Here is a 20,389-nt window from a genome sequence, read left to right on the forward strand (position 1 = left end):
AGCATAGCAGTATGCGCCTGAAAGGGGAGAAAAGTGTCTGTACTTCTCCGCAGCCATGTGCGCTGTACTGGAGAAAGGAGGGGTTTTACCACACACCGAGTGTTTACGTGTCGTAGCTTCTTTGGATTCGAGTTTGGTGGGCACAGAGCTCCAGTGATAAAATGTGGTGATGACACAGAAATAATATCTGTTTTCCCTCTTTGAATGTAGCAATAATAGTTAAGCCCCCCCTATACAGCCTGCATCTCCCTAAAGCCCACGTAGAAGCCCCCATTGCAGGCTCCATGCTACTAGCAGCCCTCCTGCTAGAACTGGGAGGCTACGGCATTATACAAGACAATGTTCATTAAAGGCTGAGCCATATAGGATTAGATTGCCTATCACATAATGAATTAAGAGGGAAAGATTTCAAATATACGTAAGCTTAAAAGAGTTTAGAGATAATATTGCAAAGTTTGTAGAAGTGGTTTTTTTATTTTATTTTAAAATCCTTTTTTCAGTTGCTGACCTATACTGTGTAGTCTATGTAAATCACAGTTTTTGCTTGGACTGGACCTGCTATGATGATCACCCAGTATTAAGCATGCTAAATACAGATTTTCAATTTTAATGCCTTAAAACCTGCATCCCTGTTGTAATTTTGAATACTGAATATGGTAGTTAATATTTTAAATATCACTTTACATGTCAATATCTGAAAAAAATAAATTTATTGCTAAACTGAATCTCTGAATAAAGAAAGCATGCTATGGGTTTTTATTTGTAGTCTGAGTAAAATTTTCTCACTTTATATTCAAAGATGTCTTTGAGGGGATGAAGCAGTATGGGTAATGTGTTAGGCACTCTACTGACATGTAACCTCTTAAATTTGTTAGTATACAACACTCCTAGGTAGAATTCCTTAGACAGCCATGGCAATTGCAGTGTGAAGCTGATGCTGTTTTCATAGTTGCAGCTGCAGAGATGAGGGATGGTAACTCCTGTGTGAATAAAGGAACAGCTGGAGGAGCAGAGTGCTCACAGCAGCCAGTCAGCTTTCCACAGTCAAGGGATGTGAAAGTCAGATGAGGAAATGATTTTCAGACAGCAAGTAATTGAGACTGAGAAGTATGAAAACCTCAAATCTGAGGCACTTTTTGCTTGATAGAAATATTCACTTTCACAGCAGCTCTTAAAAGAGGATGTGGCTTCTTGCCAGGGCCTTGCTCACAGCTCAAGCCACTGAGGCTAACAGCTTATTTCAAAATCTGTGCATTCAAGACAATGCCAGCATCAGTAATCTGCTTTAGGTCTCTCTATCAGAAAATATTTACAGTAAACTACAAATAGATTATGTTCTAACTGTAGTTTATATAGGTGTTTTCAGGTACACTGTATTGTCAAAAGTGGAACTAAGCATCTTTTAGAAATAGAACTCCAGCTTTTACTTTCAGAAGTCATATACTAGAAGCTCTCAAATCAGTCCTAACTTAAAAAAAAATCACTTTATTTTAGCTTTGTAGTGCTACTTCTTCTTTGAAAAGTACTTTTACAGAATTGTATGACTATACCAATGATTTTATTTAGAGTACAGAAGTAAAAACCAGGGAAGAATTTGATAGTTTGGGGATACTTAGGGAAACATGTGTTTGTTATTGCCTTTACTGGAAAGTTTGGCTGCTTGTGACTAGCCTGCAGAATCCATAGTAAAGATGTGGCCTCTCAAAAAGAAGAGTATCCGTTTTAAAGAGTAGACAAAGTAACAGATACTTGCTGCATTGTTACTTGAAGCATCATTAGATGAAGGACAGTTTTGTTACAGAAACAAATGCATAACACCTGGTCATGAATCAACTCCCTCAGATTTCATGAGATGTGAAATGTGGAAATGTCTTGGACATTGGCAGGTGCCTGTGGAGCAGCCTTCCAGCAAGACTGAGGATCAGCAGCCCAGCTAACTTTTGAAATACAGATGGCTGAAAAATTATGGATTACTTTGTAACCTCTGCTTACCTAATCGAGATCATAAGGCAGCAATCATTATGCTGCTGTGTGGGTACATTGTGTCTCACAGTGTGTAATTGAGGACTTTCTTAAACATGATTTTTATTGACGACAAGTTGTGCAATAATTGTTTTATTTGCATTTCTAATGTTAAGTGGGAGAGTTCTCCATTAGGCTAGGCACCATATAAACCACACATTTCCAACCTAAAGCATTGTCTGTATCTACAGAGAACTGTATTTTACACTAAAAACCCCATAGTCCTATCTCAGTTCTGAGGCTGTGTTGCCTTCAGTCTCTATGATGACAAAGAACTCTAACATTGCTTTGGTAAATTTTCTTTAATCTCTACAGTGATGACTGAGAATCTTCTGACATCCTCTACTTTTCTCTGCAAGATCCCAGGGGATGGGTTTTTTCTCATTTTGCTGTTTTAACCATGTGGTTTCCTTACATGTGCAAATGCATTGCCATGTTTTTAACTCCTTTCACTCATCCTTTGGACCCTCTAGTGCCCCTTGCTGCAATTCTTTGATTGATTTTTGCTGTTTCAACTTTCTTCAGATTTGTTTGGGCCTTTTTTTGGAATGCATTCAAGGTGACCTGATGTACTTATCCAAATGTAATTTTGTGTTATTACAACTTTTTTTAGTTCACTGTATCACTTTTAGAAAGAAGTTGTGCCTGTAAATTTGAAAGAATTTCCGCTTTTTATCTCATCTCTGTTGTAAAGACTACTTTGGAATGTGCTTTTATCTGGGTGAGGATCTCCATTAGCTTTCTAGTTAACCCAAAGAGCAGAGAAACTTCATCAACTAAACAGGTCATATTTTACTACTGAAGTTCTTTTGCTGGCAACACTGAACTTCACATCAGTGCTTCCAGTGCTTGAAGTGGGATTGCCCATCCATTCTGTGATGTCTCTCAGCTACCCAGCTGTGCTATGGTATAACATCTCATTTTTTCACACTGTGGATTCTGTTTAAATATGATGCTTTTATCTATATAAAAATTTGGTCTCTCTAATTTCTGACCTCAACTGCTGTCCAGTGTGGTTGCTTATGCTCTTTACAGTTGTGTAGTGTGTCATCTGATTTCTTGTATTACAATCTATCCATTATTTCCTTCTTTATGTTAATTGAAACCCTTAGGAAAAAGGCTGTTAAGGTGTTGGAGGTCCTAAGTGAGATGTAAATTTGGGATGCTCTGTGGAGCTTAACAAATGTTTTGACTTGTCAAACTATTTGCTGACCAAAAGTGACCAAAGTCCAAGAGTTTGCTGAACCAAAAAGAATTCTCATGATTCAGTTAGTGTGCTGCTCCGTGCTTTGATTTGGCTTTTTAAATTCAATGTCAAAGTATTTTCTTGTAACATTTTTGGTCTTCAGAAATATACAACGAATTGTTATTACTGTGTTAGAGTTTCTGTAGGCCTGTTGTGGGCAAATGAGAAATATTTTGTGTCTCAGTGGTGGAAACTTTGTATACCGTTTAAGAAATTCTGCAGTGATTTCTTTTGGAAGTTTATACTATTGCCTAGTTTAGTTGCTTGCAACTGTTTGAAGAGCTTGTATTTTTACCATTAGTGCCACATGCTAATACAAATAGCAAAACCATGGAAATGTAGACAGCTCTTTATAATTCATCTGTCTTGAGTCTTATTCAGGGTGGTTTTCTGGAAGACATTTTAAAATATTGTAAAATAGTCTGCCAAATTAAAAAAATGTAGCAACAGTAATGGTCCAAACATCAGTAATTTGCATGGTACATTGCAGCACTTCCACTGGTGAAATTACTACATTTGCTGATTCTCCTCTGTTCTTCTCTTTTTTTCTTCCTTTTTTTCTTTTATTTTTTAAATGTCCTGTAAAAAACTGGAGGCAATAACTCTTCAAACAAGTCAGTATTCTAGCTCTGATTCAATGAAAGTGATATAAAAAAATCTTTAAATGATTAACATAGGTATTTCTCAGCTCATTTGAGCAGATTTGCATTGAAATAGTGAATCCTCAATAGACTCTTGATTAATTTGTCCAATACTAGAGTCAAGTGAGCTCTAGAAGGACAACCCTTAAGGTTTATCTGAATGAAACTTTCTCTACACCATTAACTGTTGACAGGTGCAGCAGCTGATTGCCAAAGTTACTCTGGAGGTAGAAACAATCAATTTGATCACAGTTTGTGCTGTTATGCCTTTCTGGTTTTCCCATATTGCCAGGTATTTGTATTTACTTCCTTTACTTTTTCTCAAGGATCTTTTATTTTGGGTTTTAAGATTGATACTTGAGTGTAGCAGGATGGACATAAATACAAAGAGCCTGATACATTCTTCTCAGTTCTTTTTCTCTTGAAGAATTCTGAAGAACTGGGGGAATCCTCTCCAAACTTCCAGAGATGCTTCCACTTGATGAAGACACCAAAGCTCTCATGCCCCTTTTGATGCAGTGTGGGCTGAAATCTTGGGCCTGCTCTGTGTTTTCTAATGGATCTTATATGCATGCAGGAAGTCACTGTGGGCTGAAAGAAATTATTCACAGTGCTTCAGATATGGAGGAAGGTTGCACTTCACATCTGCAAGAATGTTTGCTTCTATGTACTTTTTGAGCATTTTGTTAAGTGTTTAAATGATAATCTTTTCAATAGCCTTTTGAGGATAAGGCTTGTTTAAAATGCTAGGTGGAAAACCTAAAGTATCTCTGGTGTCAGGGAGACAGGAAGCTGGAGTATGATTTCTCACATTTTGGCAATTACTCTGAACATGCACATGAGGATTCCCCATCAGGGATCATAGCTACTCAGTGTTCAGTCACCAAGGATGTATATCATATTGGGGGATTAAGAAGTTAAATTTTTTTTATCAGTTTGAGCTGTTCAGTCAGTTTAATCTAGTTTGAGGTTGCTCTGTAGCCTTCCTCTTTTCAATGCCCCTTCCCTGTACCTGAATTATTGGCTGTGCAGCTGCAAGGTAAAGCACATAGGGAATTGATAAGCAGAAAGCTGATTTTTTTATTTTCCTCCCTAGGCTGGCTTAATGCATGGCTTTATGGAAGGTCATCAGGGAAGGAGGGAAGAGATGACAATGAGTGGGTGGGCATTAGAGGAGGGTGAGGTTAAATCCAGAGTTTTATGTTTGATCATGTAATCATAGAGCCATAGTGTGAACACCAAAAGGTGACTGGTTTGGTTGGCTATGCTGGTGTAATAGCTGGGTATATAAGGGCTTCAGTAAAGATAACAAAATTTACTAGCAGGGGAAGGCCTATGTGTCAAGATTATTTCTAATTACAGAGTGCATAAAGAGGTGACATTTGAATAATACTGTCTTTTTGAACTGAAAACCACTTGGCTGATCACCTGTATGAAAAAAAGGGTTCATTTTCAGCTGGAATGACTTTGAAGCATGTAATAAGAATTCCTGTGCTAATTTGTATGTTGAATTCTTCATTGTAGAGAACTTGAGCAATGAAGTTCTGATTTGCCCCAAGCAGTTCTTTCTTGATGAAGATCACAATCTGGTAATCTGTGTGATAGCCTGCAGCAATCTTTTCCCTAACTGCATCTGTGGGTTAGCTTTTTGCATGGAAAAGTTTTGAGCAATGCTTTGAAGTGGAACTCATAACATTATGTGTCTTGAAACATGTTGGAAATTAAGTGTGCAGATAACTATGTATTGAGTTTGAACATACTGCGGTATGCGTGGTTCAACTTTGTTAGAACTTCAAAGATGAAACCAATTGCAGTTTTCTTCATGTGGAGTTGCACTCTTACTATGCATGTACTTAACTTGATGTAACAAATGCTACCAAGTTGTTTGCTTGAAGACTTTCTTTACACAACATCTAATAGCTAGAGGGAATTGTAACTACTCTGTAGTGGTTTTCTGGTTTAGCAGTTTTATTTCCTGAGGTTTTGTTTGTCAACTGACAATTAATTACTAATGCAACATATCTCACTTTCTCATTCTTCACTCTGGTGTTTTTTAAATTTAAAAATTCCTAAAGAAAGTTCACATAGCAGTTTGTAACTGCAGTCCTGTTTCTTTCTATAGTAGCTAGAGGACACATAGTGACTAGAAGACACAGACATATCTTTTGAAGCCAGAAGGTTCTATAAACAGCAATTTCTCTGCAGCTGAGATCTCCTAAAAACATATTTTAGTAACATATGAGATACCTAAAACCTGTTTTGTACTCCGTAAGAGTTGCCGGTGCATAGCACCCCATGGACAAACACCTAATTAAATTGGCCTAGTATCAGACTTGAAAACTCTGAAAGTTTTTGGCATTTTAAGCATTTTGAAGTGTTCTTTCTTTCCATGAGCAGAAACCTGTGAAAAGCAGAGCTGTAGGTGCTTGTGTGACAACTGGAGTTTTTCTATTTGAACTCTCTCAAAGCATGAGAAAAATTTAAAGAACTAAACCAACATAGTCTGTTTTCTTTATTTTGTGGTTTAATTAGGGCTTGTTGCTAAAACAAATTGATGTGACCCACATTACAGGATAGGAAAATGGAACAAGGAAAAAATACCCTTAAATTAATGCCAGCATGTTATGTATGGCAATGAGGATTTTCAACCTTATGTAACAGAATCTTTTTTAAAGGTCACCACCAGCAAAATTTGCATGTTCTAGGCCCAAGTATTTCTTGTATTTCCTCTCTACATTTACCTTCCCTGAACTCTGCTCTGTCCTAAATAAAACCATCTATTTAATTAACCTAGTAATTATGTAGGACTGTTGGCTACATTAAATCATTCAAATGCAAGATAGGTAGATTGTATAATTTTAGATCTTATTTCCAAATGGTCTGTGGGAGAGAGGTGGTTAATCAAAATAGCATCTATTAAAAATCCTTAAGTAATTTGTACAGTTAAAATCAGTATTTTGTCTACTTATTGGTGTTACAGAGATATTGTTCCTACAGCAGGAGGCAAACTAGAGTTTCTTTTTAAGTATGTGATCTTAACCTTGAACCTCTTGGCTTGATGTTTGAGTCAAGTAAGTTTACAAGAACCACGTTCTACATAGTTTTGACTTTAATTCTGTGCTGTGCTTGTATACACATAAAAACAAAACTAGAGAAAATTGGCAGAAATGTTTGGGAAAAATATGGACTTTTCTGTACAAATCTGTTTAGATGAGATAAATGTATAACAAAACATTTTTATTCTGTCTTTACACGACCTCTGTTTTTGGATTTTTTTCTTCCAGTGCTAATTTTCTAAGCTTGTTATTATACTATCTTTAAGTTTGTGGAGAAAAGGTTTAAAAGAAAAAGTAGTCCAGAGTATTCAGATAGTGATAGATGCACTAAATATTGATTTAAATATATTGCTGTTGATAGTATTCATTATAAAAATCAAGTTGTAAACAATGTTGTTTTTAGTCATTTAAGCTGCGTGCACATGTGTGTGTATTTCTTCCTTGTAATAAATGTTTATTGAGGAATTAACCAAAAAATAGTCGTCCAAATAAGCAACAGCTAAAATAAAAAGACAAAACATGGCTTGGACAAAATTTGACTAGGTTTTGGGAGTGATCATCTATCACATTTAGAAAAGAAGCAAGTGCAGATTCAGGATTTTATCTTATGAATATACATCTCTGTCTTCTTTTCTCCTTCTCTGACTTGATAAGTTATGCTTAGATAAACAAGACTTGAGAAGAAAGTTGTTAACAGCAGCAGCTCTTATGGGGCAAACAGCTGGTCTCTCCAAATCTCACTGAGAGGAGTGGAGCCAGCACTGCAAGTAGAGTCCACTGCTCTGCTGTATTTAGATCAAGTGCTTTGACAAGTCTCTTGAGACTGTGCAACCTCCTAGGACAGAATTTCTCACTAAATTTCTCCTTTACTTTCATTTGTGACTGTTTTTCTCATAGAGACAAATCCTTAGGGTTTTAAAAAAACTCCAACCAACCAACAATCCTGAAGCTAGTCATTATTGTGATGGGTTTTCTGAGTAGATTTCCTGGGAATAGATTTTATTATTTTTGTTGTGTATGTCTTTTAAGAATCATGTAAATGGAAAGCAATAGGATTTGTTTAGAGTCAGAAAAAATCTAACTACTGAAGAATAATACATAAATGTAAGAAACCCCACCCTGAGGATGACACTTAAATTCAGTCAGCCAGATGATAATCTTATTCTTGTTTTGGAATTTTTTTTTTCTGAAGAATAAATAATTCTTACTTAGTAACACATCATGTTAGCTTGCAGCTAAAAAAAATCTTCTAAATATTGTGATATTCCCTGTGAGTCAGAAAGCTATCTCTAGGCTTACAAGTACTTTGAAATATAGCAGCTTCTATCCAGAAATGGACTTATTGACCATCTCTTTATAAACTGAATATAAAACAGCTAAAAACCTATATGTGTCTCTTGTACTTGAAGCATATTTTCAGATAATAGGATCTCACATCTGATTTTTGAGGGACTAAAATGGCTTTGATCTTATACCTTTGGGTGTACTTAAAAATGTCTTTTAGACCTACAAAGAAGTTCAAACAGTGTTCCCTAGAGGACAGAACTGAGTCTGATCTTTCACATCCTGAGTAAATGAGGAATTCAAGGAGATATTTCAATGGAATCACTTCATCTCTTGAAGAGAGGAGCTTCCTTTCACTAGGGAAGTTCAGCAGTATGCTTATGATCCTAGAGGCTTTTTACATATTTTGTGATGCATCCTTTTTTTTTTTCGCCAACTGTTTATTCCCCCTTCAGTTGGCCATTCCAGCATCTCCACAATCAGCCTGCTTTGTTGTCTAATCCTGAATTTATGACTTTTCTCTTGCTTTCAGAATTTATGTTTTTGGATTGTTTGTATAGTGCGTTATTTTACTGTGAGAAATCTTGTAGGGATTGAAAATTAAGGACATAAAGGTTTATGTTTGGATTGATTATATGTGAAATAAGGAAAAGTTCCTCAAATACTAAGATAAAAATCTGTTAACTGTCAGCAGGAGAGCCAAAATTGCATTTCAGTTAGTGAATTTTTATTTCAATTTATGTTCTGGTCTTTGCATTTCCTTTGAAGTTGGTTCTTTTTCTGTTCCATCAGTTTCCCCATTCCTAATCAGTAAGTTTCTGATATAGATTACTAAAGTCTTTTGGCAGCATGCCGAGGTATCTTTATAGCCATATAGTCTAGATTATACAAAGTTCAGTTCAGAGATCTAGTTTTTAATGAGAAAATAGTAATTAAAAAAGCTATTTCCCCTCCTCCTAATTTCCCTTAAGGTTGTAGTGCTGAAGAAAATTTCTTAGAAACTAAAAGGAAGAATCAATTTTATATTGCCAAGATTTTTTAATTGAATTTATTGAAAGTGAACCTTTACCTTAAACTTTATATCTTACCTCTAAAGACCTTGCTGCAATGACTGTACAACAAACAAAAATTTCTGAGTATGGATATTAGTAAAAATTTAAGGTTGGAATATTTCATAAATGATATAATAAGTATTTTAGTAAAAATCTCTGTTCCATCTGTAAACACAGAGAAAATAGTTACCCTGTCACCATTTAAAAAATAAAATATAGTTCATAAAAGCACAGATTTGTCCATTGAAAGTGTATTATTTTACTTGTGATGTAGAATACACTGAGTAAAAATGAAAGATAAAAATAATTTTATTTTGGATTTGCACTTGGAATTATTATGGTGTAAGGACTTCTTGGAATGCAGCAGTTCAATATGTGCTTACTGAGTCAATTATAAAATATATGTTATAAAAAGTCATGTGTGTGTGTATACACTCACATGACCTGTCTTTCAGTAGTGAGAGAGTGAAAAAAAGCCTTGTATTTTAATATAAAGGGGAAAATAGATAGGGGAAAATCAACAGAGAGGGCTCTGAATTTCCTGAGACACTTCAGTCAAAATACTTGTTACAGACACAATCCAATAAACCCCTCTGTGTAAAATCAGTTTAAAATCTGCAGATCTGCAGTTGAGATCTGCAGATCTGTTAGTGGAAGGGGCTTGCAGCAGTTGCTTTATCATTAATCATATTGGACAAGATAATTTGCCAAAAATTTCAAGCAGTAGTGGGCCGTGCTTGTAAAACAGAGGGGTTTTTTTGTCTTTGCACTGCTACTAGCTCTGCTTTGTTGGTGATAAGATGGTTCTTTTGTACCTTATTTTAGCTTCTTAATTCTATCCTGTATCTGCTTTTTATCACACTGCATTTTGTTTTTAAAAGCATGTGTTCTAAAGTCTCCCTTTAATCTAGCTGATTGATAGTTTTTACTTCAGAAATGTGATTTTTAGTTGCTTCTTTGAGGGTCGTGTTTTATTACTTTTTCTTTTAGTGCGTATTTCTAGTTTCTAGTGACTGCTTGCTTTTGTGCACCCTTATCTTCAAGTGATAAATTGTAATTTGTTCCATATAACTTCCTGATCACCTTTGTCAAAAGGCTTAGCTTGGTGATTTGAAGCCTGATATTTTGTGTTCATAATTGACTATTTTTCCTCTCTAAATTTCTTTGCTTGCACTTTGGTAGTGACGCAGAGGTGTAGCTAATGCTGCTAGTCTGAATTGTCAATTATGCTTCTGTAAAATTAATTAAAATACATGGGCTGCATAGTTGTAGCACAACTAACTTGAAGATAGTTTTTAAATTTTGGAATGGTTATATTGGTTATGGTTATTATTCTTCACTTAAATCAGGTGAAGAACAATAACTTAGAGTGTTAGGGAAGCAATTGGAATTACTTCAAAAAGAAGCAGCAGTCACAGCATCTGTACACAGTGGAGATGAGACATTGTAAGAAGTCTACACTGTTGACCTTGCTGTCCCAATGTCAAATTGCACTGTAAGTAGATACATATTCAACTTAACTTTTATCTTTTATAAAACTGACAAAAATGGTATTGTGTGGTATTTTGAGCTAACCTTGATCCATCCTTCTCTTGGTCCTTTTTCCTTTTGATGAATTTGAAGAGTTTCCCCATTTTAGCTGTAGCCTCCCCTCTCAGGAAGGAAGATGTTTGTCTTTCTTGCAATCAATTAATTTTTAAAGGGCACAAGAATAAAACTCTGGGTACTCAGCTAGAGGTCAACATATATGTGTTAGTTCAGATTTGGAGTGCACATTTGAAATTAATTTCTTGATTCTCTCAACTCACTTTCCTTATAAGCCTTGTGCTTGTTGTCTCTGAATGGAATTTGCTCCCTTAGGTCTGAGTGAAAGGTGCTAAGAGGTGTGCTGAAATCATTATGGGCATCCAGCCAGGTAAGGTCTGGTTCAGATCAGTCCCCCCAAAATACCTATCAGTGGATGAGGAGGTTCCCAGCATCAGTTAAATGCTTTATGAGTGCACTTGTGGTAAGATCTGGTGTCTGCAAATGCAGGTGCAGCTGAAGTGAATTTGCTATAAATTGCCTGTTCTGATGCCTGTCAAAACACTGTGTTGTTTATATACAGCAGAATACATATCATTACAGGTAAAAGTATTTTGAATTTTTTTTTGATTTCTCCATGTTTGGTTACTTTCACTCTGTGTAAATTTCTCTGTTTTGCTCCTAATTGCTTGTGCATCAGTTATGTTACTGAAATGTATTAATCAGGAGGTCTTTCTTAAAGCATCTGATCCATACAATGTATTCAAGTGGATAGTGGATACTTTAAAGAGATACTAGTGAGATAAAAAGATACTAGTGTATCTTTTAAAGTTAAAAGATACACTAGTTATAGAATCAACTGCCCGTAGTTTCTTTTCATCCGTATGAAAAGTCTTTTCGTCCATATGAAAAGCTCTAGTGCTGTTTCTCAATTTTTCTCCCTTGAACTCTTGGGAATTGCATTTGCTGGATGTTAAAACCACAGGAGATATGTGTTGTTTTTCAAAGTAGTTGTAGCATTCTTCTCTTCACTCCATCTACCTGGTAGCTGTGTTATTTAAAGAAGCATGGGGATAGGAGAGCAGAGTGGTAGATCCTAAAGCCTTTTTTATGGTTGTAGTGAATGAGAAATTAGTTTGTTTCTGAATTCCACTTAAAAGAAGCTGACTTTTGTTTGATAAGCAATGGGAAAATAATAGTTTGCTAAAATTGAAGATGGAAAAAAATGTTGAGAAGTGTATTATTGGGTTTTTGCTCTTTTTCTGGTCCTTAAGAAGAGGGTGTAGAGGGTGTATTGGTGATTTAATTTTTGTTAGCTTTAAATTGTACAGACAGTATGCATTTTGTCAGAACTAAAGGGAGAGGTGAATGAGATAATTTAGTGTTAACCCTTTCTGGAAAGGGTCTGCCAGAAGTCAATTTTAATGTCTACACTTATTATATGAAAATTCCTTGGCAAGTATGCATGAGGTTGGTTTCAAGTAATTCTTTTAGAAGACTCAAAACTACATTATAGAAAGTAGTTGTTTCTTCTTTTAGAAGACTCAAAACTACATTATAGAAAGTAGTTGTCTCTTTTTCTCTTAAAGTAGTTAGCAAGTTTCAAATGAGCAGTCTCTGCAGGATACTCAGAGCCTGGTAGGGGAATGCCAACATGGAGAAAGTTTCTTGGATGAGGGCCAACATAACAAATGCAAGCAGGCAAGCTTTGTGTCCAGACTTGTGTTTCAGCTTATGCGAATGGATTTAATGTCCTGAGAGATCAGGCACTGTGGCATAAATTGCAGCAGAAGTACTACAGTACAATGTGCTTGGTTTCATTTGCTGTTGTTTTTGATGTTGGAGGATTAAGGGGAGGGGAAAGGATCAACTACCCAGGATGCTCTGTTAGGAGGAGTAAGTGAATTTCATTGTCGTCAGAACTAGATTGCCATATGAGTTCTGAAAAGCGTTTGGCTCCTGAGGATAACTGCTCTAAAAATAGATTTGGAGGAGAGGTTTCTCTTGGGTCCAGTTTCAGGTTCCAGCTGAGCTGGCTTTAGGAAACCTGTTTGCTCCTGTTGCAAACAGGAGGATAACAGTGAGGATATTTCTTATTCTTCCTTCAGCATTAATTTTTGGATATACTGACATATTCGTTCTGCTGGTGGAAATCGAGTACTAATGTTATGGCTGACGACACAGGTATCATCCTAACCTTTTTTTGTGAGCAAATGGGAAATGTGTACTTGCAAATACCAGTTATGTCTGATTTTATAATCAGCAAAATAACTGGCTTACTGTTGTATGTTTTCTTGCCAGTTTGCTGTCTAGTCTGTATTACAGGCTGCCTCTGTTCTCTTTGATTACGTGTTCTCTGGACTAGAGGTATTCCATGAGTTTATGGCCGGTGGTTAATTGTAAATATTATTTTGCCTAATAGACATAAGTTAGCATAAGAGATACTGTTTTGTCTTCAAATATTTGACTTCAATGTTATTTTTATAGAATTTAAAATTGTAAGATGTCTTGAAGGTAAGCTAAAGTAAAAAGGTTTTCATACATTTTTGGCTAGATGTGACTTATTGGGGGTGGCTGAGGTATAGGATTTTATAGATTTGCTGTTGAGCGGTAGACCGTGCTTTAAGACTTTCTGATGTCTGCATAAAGACATCTGGTGGTGTAAGCACAGGCTTACCAGATATGGCAAGTGACCTACTTCTGGCATGGCTGGCAGCATGTGCAGGGAAAGGGCTTGAGTTGAGAATTAACTGTTTGGAATGAGCTCTGAGCCAGCTTCAGTTCTTGCAGTGTTTTGTTCTGACCCTGCATGTAGCATTATTAGTGCAGATCATAGGTAAATTTTTTTGTTACATAACCTCCATTTATATAAAAGTGTTGCGTGATCGAGCTGCCATGCTTGAGTTGTTATTCAAGAGTTTGGTAGATAATTTTGCTATAAGGTAGAAAGCCCCAGAATAAAAATATGCCTTTGTGACTATTGCGAACTACAATCTTATAGCAGAATCTATTTTTGAGGAATTTGCATGAAACAATCTCTTACACTGGAAAAAATATGAATAGTTCTGCTTGATTACTTAAATAAGTTGTATTTTCTTTCATTTCCCTGTTCTTCTGATAGGTAAAGCTTCTTCCTTGGAAGGCAAATAGCAGTAAATGGTAGAAAACAGTAAGGCAAATAGTGTGAAATGCAGTAAGATCCTCTTTCCTGTTTGTTATAGAACCAAGTTGCAATCTGGAATAATTTAAACTGTTTTTAACCTAAGGATTTCATTTTAAATATATGCAAAGCTTTCATTGACTGCCCTGCTACACAGGTGAAGTGAAGCTCTGCTGTTACATAGCGTAATTGTTTATTTCTCAGTGTTAACATTACCAGTTCAAGAGTACTGATCGAGCATATCATACAGTTGAGCATATTTCTGAATGCACATGCTGCTTGTCTGTCCTTCAGGCTACCCATACATTTCCCACAAGAGACATGTTACAATGAGCTGTGTGTATGGACCCTGCACATATGTAATTAGAGGACTGTGCAGTAGCAAATGATATATGCTTGATGTGAGGCTAAGTTTCTCTCTGAATATTATTGGGCATTTGTGTTTAATGTAGAAAAGAAACTAAATAGTTGGTGTTTGATCTTTGAAGGGAGTAGTGTTAATAAAATATATTTTTTTCAGTAAAATGCTGAGCTGAATAAGAGTTGGCATGGGTCAGTGGTTTTTATATTGGTCTGAACTTTGTATAAAGCACAATGAATGTAATAAAAGAGTATTTTACTACAGCTGTAAACCTGCTGGCAAGCAGGGTCAAAGAGTACTTATATATAGTTCCTGTTACAAAAACAAGTCAGTCACCCATCTCATTACTTACCTTTCAGATACATCAATTTATTTTAAAAAACAATTGTGTTGATATTTAGCTTCTAAGAGCATTTTTTTGTCTTTTTCTATGATCAGTGTTGATAAATACATCTAACATTACTTTCAATTATTATAAAGATAACTCCTTAGCTTATCACTATATTCATGACAAAGCTTCTTGCAATGTTCTTTACATCATGTAAGAAATAGTTTTGCTTGAATAACTGGGCCTGCATGTGGCTGAGCAGGCAAAGTTGGTTTTTAGAACGGAATGAAGTGGAATAGACTAATGGACTTGAAACTGCAGCCAAGTGCCACCCTTGCAGCAGTAATGTCAGGGGGGCAGAAGAGCAGACCTTGAGCTTTGGAGAAGGCCACAGGCAGGCATCATTTTGTGTACATATTTATTTACTTTTATATTTATATATGCATATCCCTCTTTCACTAAAACAATCCTAAAACAACAGACTAAGCAATTTATGTCTTCTGTGGTGACTATGCCCATTTGAAACTTGCTACACATCTGCTGGGTCAAAGTCTTTGCAGTCATTTATTTACAACTATGTGTAGTTTTTTGTTTTTACTTTCCATATGTGCAGTTTATAAGTGAAACGATGATTTGTGTTATGTCTCTCTGTCATCCATTTACTTGTATGTTTCATAGGACTGAAATTCTAGAGTTGTTTAGCGTGGAGTTAATCTCTGCTTAATTCTAAGCATCAGGGAGAATGGTTTTAGTTGGCAAAGTGTTCTGAATTTGAAGTCTTACCCTTAACATAGTTCAGGTTTTAGAGTTTTCTTAGGCTATTTGAATTGTCACATTGGTTCTGTGAGCTATTTTGACTAGTTTTGAAGCTCTGTTTAGGAGAGATACTTCTCTTGCAAAGCTTTTCTGCTTGCCATAGTGGCCTCTGGTGGCAGTCTGGGAACTGCGAGGAACAAATGCAAAGCATCTCAAAAATGTGAAGGTCTGTGTAAATAGACATCAAAGGGGAGCAAGGCAGAATTTTCAGCTAACTTGTAAGACAAATTAGATCAGGGATTTTGGTGTTTGGTTGGTTATGAGACTTTTGCTTAGGTAATCATCAAGCTTCTCACAGTAATTCACAGTGAAATGGAGAGTAAGTAAAGGTGGTAAAAACCCAACCAACCAAAAAACTTCACAACAACAACAAGACCCATCATTGTTGCTGAAATATCTTGTATTCTGTGTAATCATAAGCACCAAGTTTTATAATTGTATCTTCAATAATAATTTTCTAACTCTTACATTCATTTTTTCTTCTTGTTTTATTTTAACAGAGACTAAGCATGGAGGAGGCAAGAATGGAAAGAAAGAAGGCCTCTCTGGAAGCTCATTTTTCACCTGGTTTATGGTAATTGCTTTGCTGGGAGTTTGGACATCAGTAGCAGTTGTCTGGTTTGAACTTGTAGATTATGAAGAAGTTCTAGGTAAGAGTTCTAAATCTTAAGATTTTTCTAATAATGTTAATGATATGCATTAAATGAATGCCATTTTATATTTTTAGATAGATGATATGTCTACTGTAGTGTTTGCAAATTATCTACATGATAAGAATAGGCAGTGTAGTTCAAAATGTATGTTTTAATGCTGTGCACTATTATCATGTTAAAATGGGGTTCTCATAAAAAGGTATGAACATCCTGTAGGATGTCTTTGTAACATGTATACTGTAGTTAATTTGAGAGGTGAGCTAAATATGCAGTTTGAATTTAAGCTCTCAGAAACTCACAGCAGTGGTTGAAAGTAGGCAGCTAATGTTAGCTCTGCTCTGATGGACTATGATGACTGTGACCCTGATGTAGGGTCAGGACAACTGATCAGTCATCCTCTCACGATGAGATGTTGAATGACCTCAGTTTTAAGCTTATAGCAGTGATAATTCTATCTCAATGAGACAATTTTAAGACAGTACTATTAATATAATATTTAAGGTTATAAAGTAATATCTCAAATTTCAAGGTGTATGTCCATAGGTACAGCTGTTTTCCCTGATGTTGTAGGATTCAACATGCACTTTTGCACCTGGTGGCTTTACAAAATTTACAAATCTGTTGGTACATGCTTTGTTTTTGATCTGGACTGATTTTTTTTCAGAAAAAAATCTTCTGGTTTGAAACTTAACTGGGTCTAGTGATGCAAATAATGTTTTTTGTATTTTTACCATGCATGCAGCCAAAGCAAAGGATTTCCGTTATAACTTGTCAGAGGTCCTACAAGGTAGGATATTGGAGAAATAAGCTTGCTTTACAGTGCCTTGGCTGGAAGTTTGGTTTACTTTATTATGGTTTTAAATTTTTTTTAAGAATTACTCTTCTTCTGCAACGACATGAAGCTCAACCATTTCTCATCTGTCTCATTCTTCATGGTTTTGAAGATGATATAATTCTTATTTCTAGAGAGTTATATTTTTGCACCAGTCTGCTGTGTTTATCCATAAACAGATATGGCTCCTTTCTAATGGGTTGCTTCCATACAATGGTGATGAACATATTTTTCTATTCTAGACCCAAGTCTAAATTTTTTCTTCCACAAAACTGATTCCTAATTTTCTAAGTACCATATTAAGAACTGAATTTCATTTATTTTGATAGCAAGAAAGTTCTACCTTCATTTAGAGAATGACAAGTGTAGTTGTCCTGGATTGACTATATGATGAGACTTGTTGCAGAAAGTGAGGGACACAAAGTTCTGCAAGCTCTGCAGAGTTCGATCCAGTTAAAAGTCGTGTCTGAATTTTATCAAGCCTATAATTAGATAACTTTCTACTAGTTTGGTGGTCCCAGGATACTTCAAATCTTGGATACCACGCTTCCATGCTGAAAATTCTCTTTTAATAGAAACTGAATTCTCCTTTTGCATATACTTAGGGCTGATAGAGCTGCAGTTTCAAAAACAAAAAGTGAGAAAACTGATTTATTAGTCTTACATGAAAGGATGGACACCTTTTTTGTCTGCATGGTGGATTATACAATTGTTGGTAGAATTAGTGAATGGTTTTTCTTTGTCTGGGAAGTAGGCTGCTTACTTTCTATTAACTTGGCTGTAAAAACTATATACCTCTATAGCTATCTCTTTTCCAAGAATTTAGAATTGCAGGAAGCATGCGATCAGAAAACAAATGGCCATTATTTTACAAATTTTTGTTTTATTATTTTCCCTCAAACATGTTGAATGTTTCTTGTGAACTTGAATTTTATTCTGAGCAAAGCATGTCCATGTCAGGTACATAATTACAGACCTGCTTTAAATCTACCGGTTGCAAAATCAACACAGGAAAAAGACAAATTTGTGTTTGATCTCAAGTGCAGGAAATAAAGAAAGAAACTTGCAATATTTGTAGTATTTCCCAGAAAATTTAAAATGTGGTTAAGAATATTACAGCTAGATTGTTAAAAACAGCTGGTCACAACTTAGCATTGACAGTCAACCATCGCACATTGAAAACTGTGCTGGACACAAATGGCCAAATCCCTAATTGTCTTTTCTTCCTCTCTTTGCACTTCTAGGCAAGCTTGGGATATATGATGCTGATGGAGATGGAGATTTTGATGTGGAAGATGCTAAAGTATTGCTAGGCAAGTACAAATAAAGGGGGACCAATGTATATAATTTAGTTGGCATGTTCATGTTCAGCTTTTTTATTTTTAAGTCAAAACAATATTTCTGGTTTGTTTGTTTGTTTGTTTTTTCCTAGTTTGAAAACTTAAATTGATTTCATTGTGATGGGTTTTTTCCTTAATACAAGTTGTAGGATTGGGTGTGTACCTCACAGCAATTTTTGTTCTTTTTCTTCTAATGTAGCAATGCTAGTGGAAAGCATTTAATCTTACAGGATGATTTTGAAATTAGGTGGTTGATGCTACTGTATTGAATGTTGAAAGATGGTTGTGGTAATCAATAAATTTATCAGATGCAGGACCTAAGATGCTTCTAGAGTGAAAACATTGTTTATGTTAACATGTTAAGCCAGGTCCATTTTGAAATTACTTTATATGTGCCTTTGTACTTCTTAGATGACTGCTTGTGTAGTGTATTTTTTGTATTGTCTTTCCTCTATTCTGAATTCTCCACAAGTCTGTTCATTTTTTTTGCCCTTCAGAAACAATACATGACATGAATTTTTCTTCTCTGGCATTGAAACACTGGGTTTAGGCTTCTGTTCCTTGTAATTTGTGAGATGTCTTTCTGCTGACGGTGTATCTTCAAAGGGAAATTTCAATCTCTTGACATGCTTTATGGTATTGTTGTTTACTTACATCTTTTAAAGCACTGCCTTCTTCAGCTTCAATCAAGCCTTGGATAGATACTTTTTGCATACCTAATGGTAGAAATTTTAGTTAAGTTTGCTTTTCTTTAGATTTTCTTTAGTTGGTTTGTTTAAATTTAAACCTCTGCTAAGCACACAAATCTGTAGAATTAAACAAATGAACAAAGCAAGGAACCCTCCAGCATAGTAATTAACAGCTTGGGCAGAGGACAAAATGGAATGTATCAAACTAGTCAAAGTTAGCAGTAGTGCATTAGGATGTTATGGTTTGCTATTTCAAATTCATACTCTGTAAAAATCAGCTTGTCATAATTTTATTTTTCCTACTTTTATCTGGAGAAATAAGCAAGTCTTTGGAAAGATGTGTGTTCATTTGTTTAATCCCTTCACAGTTTGTAGAAAACCCATGTAATCAACTAAATCAGTTTGCAATGGTGTGAATGTCAGAGTCACTCCAAAGAATCTCCAGCACTCTGAATGGCTACAGAGCTACAGGTTGGGTGTTAATTATAATTGGTGACTAAGATAATACTTGGGATAATTATAATCCTAATCTTTCTCTGTCCATTATGTAGTGTATAGCAACTGGATATCCTTTTCTTGACAGTCATATACAGGCAGAAACATTCTGCTACTTTGTTCCATTTCTGTTTTATGCAGCCTGATATAGCCGGGAGTTCTGCCAGTACATGAAAGTGTTTCTATTCTAAGCTTGTCTTATCATGCATTCAAACCTTGTACTTCAAGTGTGACCTTAAAAGGTCACATATCAAAATTTATTTTTATTATTTTTGAAAAGTTGCTTAGAAATACAATTCATTTTCATTTAAATTTGAGAATAATTTTTGCAGTATAAAAGAAATGATAAATTTTTAAGTTTTGTTACACTGAAAACATTATGAATATAAAAAGATATTTCTTCCAATAGCAGGCATGTTGTATTATTAACTGAACTTCCCTGTAAGTTACAGTGCTTGTTTACATTTAAAATTAAATATGAAATAAAAAATGAGCACCACAATGCAGACTGAAATTATTTCATTGATGCAGAAACTGGAAGACTGGATTCCCTCTTAAGGAATTTGTCTTCCAGAATTAAGTCATTGTAGTAAAGGAAACTGAATAGTAAGCCTACTTTCTGAATATTGAGCGCAAAGCTCCATTTATTTGTGAGGATTTTGTTAGGAAGGCTTATTACTTTCTGGGATTTTGTTTTCTGGGTCAGAATGCCATAACAGCAAGTGGTTTCTCTGGTACAAAAGGAGTTACTGCAGTTTGGTGTTTAATGATAGGAATTCATATGCTTTTTTCTCCTCTGTCATTTAGCTATTACAGCGCTAGTATTGTCTATTGAAGTTGTGATAGGTACAGTGGTTTAATGTTGTCCACTTCCATAACTTTTAGTTTTC

At 35.4% G+C, this 20,389-nt stretch overlaps 1 protein-coding gene across 1 annotated transcript in view; it reads left to right on the forward strand.

The window, feature by feature from the left end:
• ASPH (aspartate beta-hydroxylase) overlaps positions 1-20,389 on the forward strand; it is a 109,120-nt gene that overhangs the window by 369 nt on the left and 88,362 nt on the right. The window contains exons 2-5 of the mRNA XM_031058629.1: positions 5,006-5,087; positions 15,911-16,140; positions 16,886-16,930; positions 18,220-18,288. Of these exons, the coding sequence (XP_030914489.1) occupies positions 5,006-5,087; positions 15,911-16,140; positions 16,886-16,930; positions 18,220-18,288 (426 nt within the window). The remainder of the gene's footprint in view (positions 1-5,005; positions 5,088-15,910; positions 16,141-16,885; positions 16,931-18,219; positions 18,289-20,389) is intronic.

This window comes from Geospiza fortis, unplaced genomic scaffold (genome assembly GCF_000277835.1).
Source record: "Geospiza fortis unplaced genomic scaffold, GeoFor_1.0 scaffold121, whole genome shotgun sequence".
Taxonomy (NCBI): Eukaryota; Metazoa; Chordata; class Aves; order Passeriformes; family Thraupidae; genus Geospiza; species Geospiza fortis.